General features: G+C 43.1%; 1 protein-coding gene across 3 annotated transcripts in view; it reads right to left on the reverse strand.

The window, feature by feature from the left end:
* The window catches only part of PPFIA4 (PTPRF interacting protein alpha 4), a 3,167,227-nt gene that overhangs the window by 2,522,234 nt on the left and 632,509 nt on the right, over positions 1-12,484 (reverse strand). For all 3 annotated transcript variants that reach the window (XM_069633679.1, XM_069633678.1, XM_069633680.1), the window contains one exon: positions 10,112-10,213. In XM_069633679.1, coding sequence (XP_069489780.1) covers positions 10,112-10,213 — 102 coding nt within the window. The remainder of the gene's footprint in view (positions 1-10,111; positions 10,214-12,484) is intronic.

The raw sequence follows: 12,484 nt of genomic DNA on the forward strand, positions 1-12,484 counted from the left end.
TGTCGGCACTCTCTCTCTTGATGGGGGATTCTTCGATTAGTATATAGATTGTTAAAGAAAAAAATCTAGATTTGAGGCAGGGCGATGATGGGACCTTTCAGAGAGCCCTGTGATGAGAAAAATTGACCATCAACCTCAAACACTGCATATCCACTAAACTCCCTGTGCGCTCCATGCGATCTTCCTCAAACCTTATCTGCTAACCCTAAGTTTCAAAAAGAGCAGGAGGATCTAGCTTTTGTGTCACAGTACCATCCCTCTGGAACTCACTGCCGCCTACTATCAGTAATGAACCCTCCTACCAACTGTTCAGAAAACTTGTGAAAAACCTGGTTGTGTGACAAATGTGACTAAGATATGTACCTCTTTCCGTTCACTGTTTCGCTTACTATGGTTCAAGCGCTGTGATACCCAAGGGTCTGGACGCTATACAATTGTAATAAATAAATAAATCCACTCTGGGAACTAGATCCAAGTGACCAGGGTATCTTCACTATTTTGTCCTGCGGTGCAGAACTCAATGGCGTCTAGAGGCCCACAGCTCATCGAGACACTACTCTGGAAATTTCCAAAAAGCAGCCTTGGGACCCCCTGAGACACTCTAAATCAGGGTTGTCCAACTCCAGGCCTTGAAGGCCGGCTCCGTGTTGGATTTTCATGATACCCCTCGTTATTACTCATGAGATAAATTTGCAAGCAATAATTCTAAAATAATGCACATTTTTCCTTGTGAATATTAATGAGGGATATCATGAAAACCCATCTGGTTTACAGCCCTCAAGGCCTGGAGTTGGACAACCCTGCTCTACATGATAAACCTGCCACACTATGGACTCTAGACTCTGCACATCTGCACTCATGCATGGGTTCATAGTTAGGCATACGCTAGTCCAGACATGAGAAAAAATGATGGGGAAGAGAAAATAGCTACACTTCAGTGACCAAGGACAATTAGATATAGAAAAAGGAGAATCAAAAATGAACGGTACAGAGGGTAAATAAATGAAAAAGAAAACTGAAATATGGAAAAGCAACGGCAGTGGTAAAACCGGAGAGGAAGGAGAGCTAGAATTAAAATAAAGAGAGCAGAGGTGTTCAGGAATAACAACATGGTGAAAATTATATAAGAAAGTTAGGAATTTATTTATTTAATTTGCATTTTTAAAGCGCTCACACAGCCCTGGGGCATCGAGGCCCTATTACAAGAATATGGGCCTCATTCCGAGTTTGGAGGTAACCACGCCGCTATTTGCGTCATGGCTGCCTCCAAACTCATTCCGATTCCGCCCTGGTGAATGGAGTAATTACCAGTCCATTCCAAGGTTGGAGGGACCGGTAATTCCCCATTCACCAGGGCCCTTCCCCATTCCCATTTGAGCCCCCATAGGGCTCAATGGGAATGGGGAAGGCGTTAATAACGGTACCGTAAATTACGGTACCGTTATTAGCTCTAAAGTCCCTTTGCGGGTCCCGTCCTTAACGCCTGCTAAGAGCAGGCGTTAAGGACGGGACCCGCAAAGGGAACTCATAGTAGGGCGGGAAGGGTTTAACGGCACCGGTCTCGTTACCGGTGACCGTTAACCCTTACCGCCCTACTCGGAATGAGGCCCTATGGCCCTCATTACAACACCGGCGCTAAACCATGGTGCTATTAGCACCATGGTTGGTGCCGGTGTTGTAACGGGTCCGCCATGGTTCAATGGGGAATTACCATCCCATTCCAAGGTTGGCGGGGCGGTAATTCCCCATTGAACCATGGCCCTTCCCCATTCCCATTTTCGCCCCATAGGGCTCTATGGGAATGGGGAAGGCGCTAAGTACAGTACCGCAAATTGCGGTACCGTACTTAGCACCAAGGTCCCTTTGCGGGTCCCTACTTTAACGGCTGGTGTAGACCAGCCGTTAAGGTCGGGTCCCGCAAAGGGACCTCGTAATCAGGCGCTAATGGGTTAACGGCGCCGCAGCCTTTTATGGTGCCGTTAACCCATTAGCGCCAGGGCCGTAATGAGGCCCTAGGTCTCTTAGTTGCGTATTTATAACGTGCTAAATACCCGGAGGTTTTTTAAGCGTGGACCCAGGGATCGAACCTGTGTTGGTTCATGTCGTATTGTTTCCAAGGCGAGCACGTTGCCGCTGAGCTATCCTCCCGGCCAAATGAAGCATGGGCAAAGGAAGATAGAAAGAAGAAAGGGAAGAATGCAGGAATGGAAATACAAATATAGGAGGAAGGAAAGAAAGGCAGATAAGTGGAAAACAAGTGAGGGGACACACTGGTGGTCTTTGACCAGTGTTTTATACTCAGTTGAGGGATACACTGCAGTGGCACAGTCCTTCGGTGAACGGCCGGATACCTATACCGCTAACCTATTAACTATCTGCCTCGCCTGTTAATGAAATGGCCTCCTCTCTTCTGAACACAGATGACACATTCATCTTCGCTACCATTTTCAACTGCACCCTATAAATTTCATGTGCCCCCATCTTTTCACCTCTAAGAAGTCTCTGCTCGTTGACATCCCGAATGACGGCCATTCCCACACCTCTGCCAACCTCACTGTGCGGTTACCCACTGCACCGCCCAATTTAGAAAGACTTGTGCCTTTGGGAGTTTTAGACTAAGGTAGGTGATTGGAAGCCCCCGGAAAACCCCATATCCTAATTATCCCTGGTTGCCTTCCCGCAGTGCCACCTGTCAGTTGTGCACATATAACCAGTCCACTGCCCAATGTTAAAAGCCAGCTCTTGTCCTTTGTCCTGGTGGTTCTAGTCCGAAAACTTATCCATCGGGCCCTACAAAGCATTCCGTGGCTCCTCTTAGAAGTTAGGGTTCCATCCATCACTTCTTGTGAAGCCTCTTGTGAATCTGAGACGGACAACTGAGACACGGCTGGCCAAAGAGCATGAGGACGAGTGCAGCCTTATGACTTGCAACCCATCCAATACGAGCTGCACCCACAGGGGGCCCTTTAAATCAGTTACACGTCATGCAAGGATGGGGATGCAGAATAACTCTTGCACCAAATAATAAGACCGACTCAGGAAGTTGGCAAAACATCTCATCAGACAGTTTTATTTTCAATGATCTAAAACAAGGAGTTACAACGGATATCAATGGACGTCACACAGCATATCTCTCAACGCATTTCATAAACAATTACACTGATTTAGTATATGTTCATCATATGTGATGTGAAACTACGTGGCAAACTAAGAAAGCCTACAGGGTTTTGTGGTTGGCTTAAGTGGAACATCTAAGTATACTTTCTATAAGGGTTAGGATTGTGGTTGGATCTGTACAGTCAGGTGGACAACTTATACCCACCCCTAGTGCAAGTCCTCTTCAACAGTATTAAGTATACAGTACATGATTGCCTCTCAAACTATAAGGCCCTTTGATATATGGCCTTCTACAATTGGTTGGCATGCTCGTGCCCTTCTGAAACATTCAGCCCACTAGCAGAACGTAAGCTGGTACCCCAGGTGTCAGTGGGTGGACTTGACCATGTCTCCCCACCCAATTAGCCCAACATCTATCATCACTCATGCCGACAGCCAGTCAGACGGTCTTTGAACTTGTCCTTGCAAAGTAACATTACTCCTGAGAATAAAAGGGAGTATAGGCACACTCGTATCACAGTTCAGGTCTGCACACCCAACTCCTATTTCCATCCTTGACTCAGGTGACAGGAGACCTCATTTCTGCCTGTTTTGCAGCATTGAATTGTTTTGAATTTATAAACTTGCCACTCGTGGTGTTCTTTCCTCGCGCCTTGACAAGGGCTGATTCAGCGTCTCACATTCACTGTTCTTCAAGGATAGACAACCAGTTATTGGGCCGCTCCATCCTTTGACACTGGGCTAGACAGCTGTTATGATAGGTTATTTATAACGTGCTTAATACCCAAAGGTTTCTAAGCGCGGACCCGGGGATCAAACCTGTGTTGCTCCATGTCGTCTTGTTTCCAAGGCAAGCACGTTGCCGCTGAGCTATCATCCCAATACCTCATTTCAGCCTTTTCCTCGATCTTCAGCTGTTTTCTTAGTGCAACACAGCTTTTCTGATCCTTCTTTGTCCGTGGGTCTGAGTTAACTAAATATGCAACAGCAAATGTATGTCCGGCTTCTATATAGTAGCGGTACCGCCTGCAGTCTATTCACTACGTATGGCTAGCTTCTAAAATTACTTTTACAATTGCCTTGCCTTTTCTGCAGTGTTCTTCACATGTGCAATCTTTATTCCACATATGAAAGTTGACTCGATTCTTTATTTCGTAATCAGATTCTGTAATGTCTATGCATTCTCATTTCAACCACTCTTCTCAGTGCGTCACGTTTGCTTCTTGTGACGTCACCAGCTTCTCTTTCTCTCATCTTCATTTTCCTCTAGGGATCTCCTCCAAGAGATTGGGCCTCATTACACGGTAGGCGGTAAGGGTTTAACGGTACTGGTACCGGTAAACCCTTACCGCCTTACTACGAGGTCCCTTTGCGGGACCCGACATTAACGGCTGGTTTTATCAGCCGTTAAGGAACGGGCCCGCAAAGGGACCTTGGTGCTAATTACGGTACCGCAATTTGCGGTACCGTAATTAGCGCCTTCCCCATTCCCATTGAGCCCTATGGGGGCAAAAATGGGAATGGGGAAGTGCCTTGGTGAATGGGGAATTACCGCCCCCGCTCACCTTGGAGTAGGGTGGTAATTCCGCCATCCACCAAGGCGGGCACGGTAAAATACTGGCGGCAACCATTACCGCCTACCGTGTAATGAGGCCCATTGTCATCTCTTCAGGGATACGTCATATAGGGTTTTGTCAATGGGTACCTTTTCTCGAAGGCTCTTCGTGGAATTGGCACTATCACTGGTGGTGTGCATGGCGCAAATTCTGGATTCCAGAATATAGGCAGAATGGGGGCGGGTCTTCCTGCAGAGGCATTCAGCTGCTCCTCTACAGACCTGTTGGTGTTCAGTCTACTTTTAGGCCATTCATATATGCCCAAACACATACTAAAGATTAAAATAAAGGTGTTGCGGTCTTCATTTTGCATAGTAAAATAATATTGCCTGGCTGAGTTGTGGGGACTGTGCCTACTTGAGCAAATCTGATTTGCTCTGTGTATCCCAAATGAATAATTTAACGAACAAGTCACTGAATGAAAACCCCATATGAATCTACTCTCAGATTTCTGACAGAGAAAATTATGTTTCGTAGAAGGGACACCCGTCCATTGTCCAAATTCCTTAAAAAAAAGAAATCAGCACATTTAGAATCCATCTGTGAAGACAATGCTCTCTAAAAAATGCATTGCTTTATTGTGCATTCAGAATGCTCAGCCTTAATGTGGAAGAGCTTTGGTGTGCTTTCTAGAACAGTTTCTGGAGCAGCTGTGACAAGTTGAGAGAAAACTAGGGTCTGCACTTTCCCTTCTAAGCTCCCAGGCTCTTATGACCCTCCTGATCCACTGTTTGGGTTTACTCTGGAGCTTCGTTTATATTTTTGTGGGGTAAAAAGACAGGCCCAGAGTGACAGAGTTTGAGAGGCCATGCTAGGCCCTGTTGTGAGAGTGAAGCTGGCTTATGTGGAGTTCCATTGAAATATAAAAGCCAGTACAAAACAGTGATTTCTGACATAAGGCCTAGTGAAACTGAAAGAATTGGGCCTAACCAACTCCACTTAACTGGAGAGGTGCCCAAGTGAAGGGGAATCTACCTGAGAGCGTAAAACTGATGGATATGCCCAATGAATGGGTAATGACAGATGGTGCTGCAGAGGCTAAATTTGTGTGAACTGGGAAAAGGCACCTTTTGACAGATTCAGAAACTGCAGGAGTACACATGTGAAAATATACTTTGAAAGGATAGGCATGTGAAAAATACCAAGGAGGAATTGTGCCTTACATTTAAAAAGTGAAGCCAAGTGACATATTTCGGAGAAAGACACTTACTTTTCACAAATAAACCAACATTCAAATGTAAAGGCCCACTTGTTGGATTTTTCTATGTAATTGTGGCCTATGTGTGAATGATACCTAAAGTGAACATATCTTTCCAAACCATATGTCAAGAAAGATTTAATTTTAAACCACATGCTCAGAGATAATGCTAAAATGATAAATGCAAGCACATCTTGTCAATGTAAGGCTTATTTTCTGACGTATGGATGCAGCTGCTGTTTTCCCCACTGAACTGAAAGGTCTGCGTCTTTGAAAATGGGAACTCAAGACCTGGGCTGAGCCCCCAGGAAAACAGGCCTGGTTTCAGTTATAAATACAAAGAATTAACTGAGAATTAGCTCAAAATTGTGGGTTTCGCAGATAAGACAGCCAGCAGAAATTACCTTCAAGGTCCAGTCTTCCCATTAACTGTGCATTAGTGGTCCACAGATATGAACTTTTCAGGGCTAACTGGACCTCAATAAATGGCTTCATAGCCATTAATGGATGATCAAACATTGTCTATGAAACATATTGCTGATAAGCAGATGTTCAAGTTAGGTGACGATGACAAATGCAACTTAGGAATATGTGGGGGCTAGGTGAAAATGAGGGACCCATGTGCTGTCTTGCCATATGAATACAATTGGGCCACCCTTTCTTTAATTAAATCGTATGTCCCAGTGAGCTCACTCCAGACTCCTATCAAAAGGGAGGAAAAGCCTGTCAGTACCATGTAAATGGGAATCCTTTGTGATGTATACAATTTAAGTTATGAAGACAATTATGATTCTGGCCTTCCCATAATTCTGAGGTGATAGAAAGTTGGTGTGATGATATGTTATGGGAGTACGGTTTGATCGCGCTCTAAAACACTTGTGTACAAGCCCGATAGAAATAAAATATCAATATCAGGAAGGGGCAGATTTGTGACTATTTCAGCTCAGGAGTAAAAACAATAAAAACGGTAGTTACTCCCAGGAAGGGTGTGCCGAGATATGATTTGTATTTTCGGACTCGCCATAAAATATAGAACTCAAAAATATATATATGCCTGCCATTATCTGAAAAATTAGGGTAGCTGCAATGTTATTAGATTTTTAAGGACACTGAAAAATTTAAACCCACTTGTCATTTTGGGTGAAGAATCTTCCTCCTCCCTCAGCCTCCATCATTCACCCCCCCACTCCTTGTCCTATTAGCAGGCAGACGGTGTATTGGTGGGAGGGAGAGGAAGAGACTGGTCAATCCGTAGCGTGGGAAGCATGTTACTAATGGAGTATCACCAGCCCTATAAGAGATCAGTTTTCAATCTGAGAGGAAGCTTTCTTTGGCTTTTTTGACACTTAGGACCTTTCTTTGGACTTTTGATTTTTCTCTTAACTTTCCCCCTATATTGCTGGAGGTAACCTCTTCTGGACTCTTGCAAAGAACTAGCAGAGAGACAGGAGAGCTACCAAGGCCTTAAACATTGCATGGGAGTCAGAGCCCAGGAAATCTAGAAGCTAGCTGGGCCTGCCATTTGAGGAGCTAAACCAGAGCCTTTTGACCAGATCTGTGCTGTCCTCTAAAGAATCCTGCTGTTTCCCTGGATGCCCCATACCCAAGGCCTGACATGTAAGTAGATTAATTTAAATGCCATCAAATGTGTAGGGGGGAATCTGCCAACCTTAATCTTCAACTTGCATAGCGGGCAGGGGGGTGGATCTGGGGAGACAATTGGAACATTTTATTAAATCCAAATCAAATTAATTCCACTAAAGAAAATCATCCTATCGATTTAAATTGAATTGTGTTGGGAACTGCCTGCCTTAATCCTTTCCTTAAATTGTGGGGATGAGGGAAGCTGTGAAGATCCTTAGTGCATTGAATTGGAGTTAAATCAATTAATTCCCATATAGAAAATCATGGGATGAGTGTTGTTAGAGTACGAAACTAACAAAGTCCATGCCCAGTGTGTTAGAGCCGGTATAGTACTTTGTTGATTATACCTTTCTAAAACCCTGGTCTTCTGTACCGAATGGGGTGTCCATAACCCCAAAACAAGTACCGCTACAACGTTGCCATTCAAAGTTTGCAAAACAAAATTTCCCATTCAGTTACTTGCATCCCAAAACGATTTTCCCACACAATTTGTTATCACTGTGTCTATTTGCCAAACCCTGCCTTTTAATAAAAAGCCAAAACGATTTTGTTACTGTATTCCCACTCCCTGTACCTTTTCTTCAAAGTAAAGAGTCATATATGACTGATGCATGGAGGTGGGGGTTGCTGGGAGAGAAGAGCATTGTGATAACCCAAGCAAACACTTAAAACAAAATAAATATATTAAAAGGCAGTCAGGTTTATTCCTGAGAAGGGATCCTTAGGAGGCCGAAACACTTAATATTTTGGAACAACAATTTTAGACACTAGGCTTACAGGCTCCAAAATATTGTTTATTTCACAAAGCAATCTGATTAAGCTTGGATTGAAAATCCTCTTTATGTCTGTAAGGGGACTTAACATGTGTATGAAGGTACGGTTATATGAATTGTTTTCATTTGAAGATTTAATTGGGTTAAAAAGTACATATGTATCGATGTACTAGTGAATAAAGAAGTAGTTATTTTTGTTGTTGTTGACCTAAGTGATTAAAAACATGTTTGATATGGTTATTAGCAGTAGATGGACTTGGTTTACTAATGTATATATATATATATATTTTTTTTTAATGATTTGGAAGTTTTAGTTCCCTTAAGACTGCTATATAGTTTGAGCAATCTCGCGTGGGCGTTTATGGTAATCAACTATATCCCAGACCAGTTTGGAACTCTAATAGCATTGAGCATCAATGCATGTCCCAAAAATGTCACTGTCTTGAAGTGTATCAAAATTATTTAAGATTGGTTGCGCGATCCATGTACTATTGTTTTGTTTCTTGTATCCCCACTTAAGGTGAATGATCCTGTACTCCTGAGAGGGATATTAAATTTCCCTTCAGTAAACAGATGGCTTAGTGTCTATATTTTTTACCTTTAACGTTTTCACCCCACTTACCACAATTCTGGGCTTCTACTTTGGATGTCTGTTTTTAATCCTGTAAACTTGTAAGTGAGGTGCATTTAATTTAACACCCCTGAAAAGACTGCTCATGACAACATCACCTCCTTGAAAAACAAGATCTCTGCTGACTGTCCTGAGCCAGACTCCAAAAGCCATAAAATGAAATCTTGTTCATCGTGTGGGCAGTCTGCCGCTGCCAGACTTTTAAGGGCATTATTCTTTTGTTAAACCTCATATAATGGGCATATGTAGTGGATTATCTAGCTTGAATTCCTGGATATATTTTAACTGGGGGAGATTCATTCTAAATAGAAAAGATTTGTTCACCAATCACCATATTGGTAATGTTGCATTACTGGGAACATGCCACTGTTTTCCTGTACAATAATTTAAACATTGATGCTTAATTTATCAGACTTAATACTTCATTGGCTAATTGTTTTTATTTTTTTTCTAGCAGCTAGTATTTACTGTGCAACAGTATTAAACATCTGACCTTTTAATGTGCACTCGCATACCACCAGTGAGAGGGCTACTATCTTTATAGAGTGCTGGTTTACACTAGGGCACTGTTATAATGTGAGATTAAAGAAAACTCACTGAAGGGGGTAAATTGAATCGCTAGTGTGTCACGTTGGATTCATGTTAACTCTTGGAAAAGTGTGAATTCAAGCATGCGTAATTCCAAACAAGTGCGTTCCCAGATTAGGACCGAGGATTCAGGGGATATCTGTTCAGGGAGTACTGAGTACACCCATCTCCTGACCACATGGGAGCGCCATGTCTATGTCCAATCATCACAGTACAGAGATAGTAATTCTCTGGTTGGTTGGGGGTTTTGAGCTTGGGGGGTGTAGATTGTGATCATTCGGCATTTTGAAGGCCAAACAAAGTCGGCCACAAGGAATCGGTAATTTTTGTGTTTGGTGTGCAAAATGCGGAATTATTACATGAAACCGTTCAGACTCAGTAGAATGTGATGGAGATCCACACTGGATTGAATCAAGCTAAAGGGACACATTTCTATGTGAATCCCAAGAAAGGCCACTGAGGTACAGTAGGTTCATCTTCTCATAGCTCCATTAGGAGGACGTTGAACAAATCCCAAACCCATCGTTTTGGGTCATATTCTTACCCGTGTATTGTTCCTTTCAGCTTTCAGTTCAGAAATCTCTTCTTCCTTCTCAAGAAGCTGTTCCCTGCAACCATTTAATTCCCTTGTCAATGTGGCAAATTCCTAAAAGAAAACATACAAAAAGTTAAATCCCGTTGCACCAGCTGGAGTTTGACAAACAGAGAGCAAAGTGGTATTTTATTCATAAACACATTTTTAGACTAAAGATATAGGCACAATGTATAATAGCATTATTTAGGATGCTACCAAGGCAAGATTAAAAGGGGCTCCATTTCTCTTAACGAGATAAAAGGATTAGGACCATGAAAAACCAAAATGCATCCTAGGGTCAGTCAGAAACTAACCTACTCTTGTCCATAGAGAACAGAAACACACAGTACCAATTCTAAACTTGAACTAAAAGGTTATTGGACATATAGATGACCAAAGATAACAGTCTTTGACAAAGTCACTGGGGAACTATGGGTGCTGATGGATGAGATCTGAGGGTGGAACGTACACTTTGTGGTACAAACCCGGGAGGCAGTTATAAGGGGCTAAACCAGAGTCACCCTAGTCCTCGCAAGACATGTCAGAGACTTGAGGCACAGCTGCCTCTTACAGAGAGTCAAAATAAAAACCCATAACCAAGTTAGAAAGCCACACATTTTCCAGGCTGACTACGAGATTAGGCAGAAGGCAAGACACTATTGCCTGACCACAACATGGCGTGAACACAACTGAAAAAGGGAGAAAACATATTTTCACTGTATTTAAGGAGTATAGTAGAGTAGAGTGTACTCACAAAATGAGGACAAAGACGCAAAGGAGCAGGAAAAACTAGGAAGGAACAGTCCAACAATCCGATAATCAGAGCCCCTAAGGAGGGTATATACACCAATGCGGCGGGCCAACCCTGCCAGTAATAGCCAGTCACCCAAGTTAAGGGCCCAACTGAAGGTTCCTTAACGGGAGTGTAGGCACCGTAACCAGCACATTCGGTCAAATGCTGGGGGTGTATATCACCATTAGCATCCACGAGTAATGACCGACAGGAGCTAAAGGAAACAAACTCATCTTCAGTCACTCCTTCGACGCTGTGTTTGGGAGAGGGAGTCAGTTTTCAGTGTTGATTAATCAACAAAGAAATTGACTCCCTCTGTACACACAGGACTGACTGAAGGCACGCACTTATTAAAAATTTTCTTTAGCACCCATGTGAGCTTAAACGTGAGTGGTAAAGTAGACATGGGGGATAAGGAGAGGCAAAGGGCGATGGGCACGTGGCACTGGGGAGCCCGGAATGCAGGCTCTTTCGAGAGAATACAGGCCCTTACGAGAGAATACAGGCCACTTTCCAAACTCCCCAATTGGCCAGCACCACTACCCAGCAAGCTAATGCCCAATTACCTTATTTTCCCAAGCATAAAATGCAGCCAACCTTCCCCAGCTTGACGATGCAAAGTAGAGGTTTCCTGGGAGCTTTTATTGAAGATAGAGAGAATAGCAATGAGGGGAATTAAGTATTAAGAAGACAGGGAGATTGGTCTCACATTTACCACCTGAAAGGAATGCATGGTATCAAACAGTGAAGACAGGCACAAGTGATCAAAGTTCAAGGGTTTTTATTGAACTTCAATTGGATTTGAAAAACACCTATCTAATCGTAAATCTAAAGATGGGAGCAAGCTACGACCATCAAATAATAATAATGCAGTCCTAGTAGAGTCTAGTCAAAATAAAAGGGCCTATACTAATAAACCTATTGCCAATCCTTACACCTAAATACAAAATGGTGTGGGAAACAATGTTATGCAAAAGAAAAGTTTTCAAGAAATGATATGTCAGGATAGTTGAGCCGTTAGCTTCCCTTCCCCACATTTTCAGTACGGGACAAGGCGCCACACTCGAACTTAGCACATACGCTGGCTTTTCTAGTTTGAGGATGCGGTTCAAAATCTCAGTTTCAGAACCTTCTGTGCCAAAGTCTCTTTGCCATTCAAAATCTCTTCTTTCAGAGGGCTTGATGCGACACACAAACATTCAATGTTCCTTTCTCCTCAGAATTCTTATACGCACAACTTCTCTGGTGATTCACTGTTCACCCCGGGACCCCCTCCACAGGGGTCAGACCAAATTTATCTCATTTTGCAAACTATTTCAAAATCGAAGACTTTCAACTGTGTGCAGGATTTTGCTGGACCCGTCGCAGGACCACTTCAATTCACAATTTGTTGTTCTCTTTTTACTATATCCCTTTAACTTTCACTTTTGGCACTTCTCAGATGGATACCTTACAGCACCTTCGTTTGAGCACCCACATGATGCCGGACCACTCTGTCAAAGGTACCATATCAAAGTATCTTCAACGTTCAAACACTCATCAGCAGTTCA

The sequence above is a fragment of the Ambystoma mexicanum genome, chromosome 13 (genome assembly GCF_040938575.1).
Source record: "Ambystoma mexicanum isolate Mex_15411 chromosome 13, UKY_AmexF1_1, whole genome shotgun sequence".
Lineage (NCBI taxonomy): Eukaryota > Metazoa > Chordata > Amphibia > Caudata > Ambystomatidae > Ambystoma > Ambystoma mexicanum.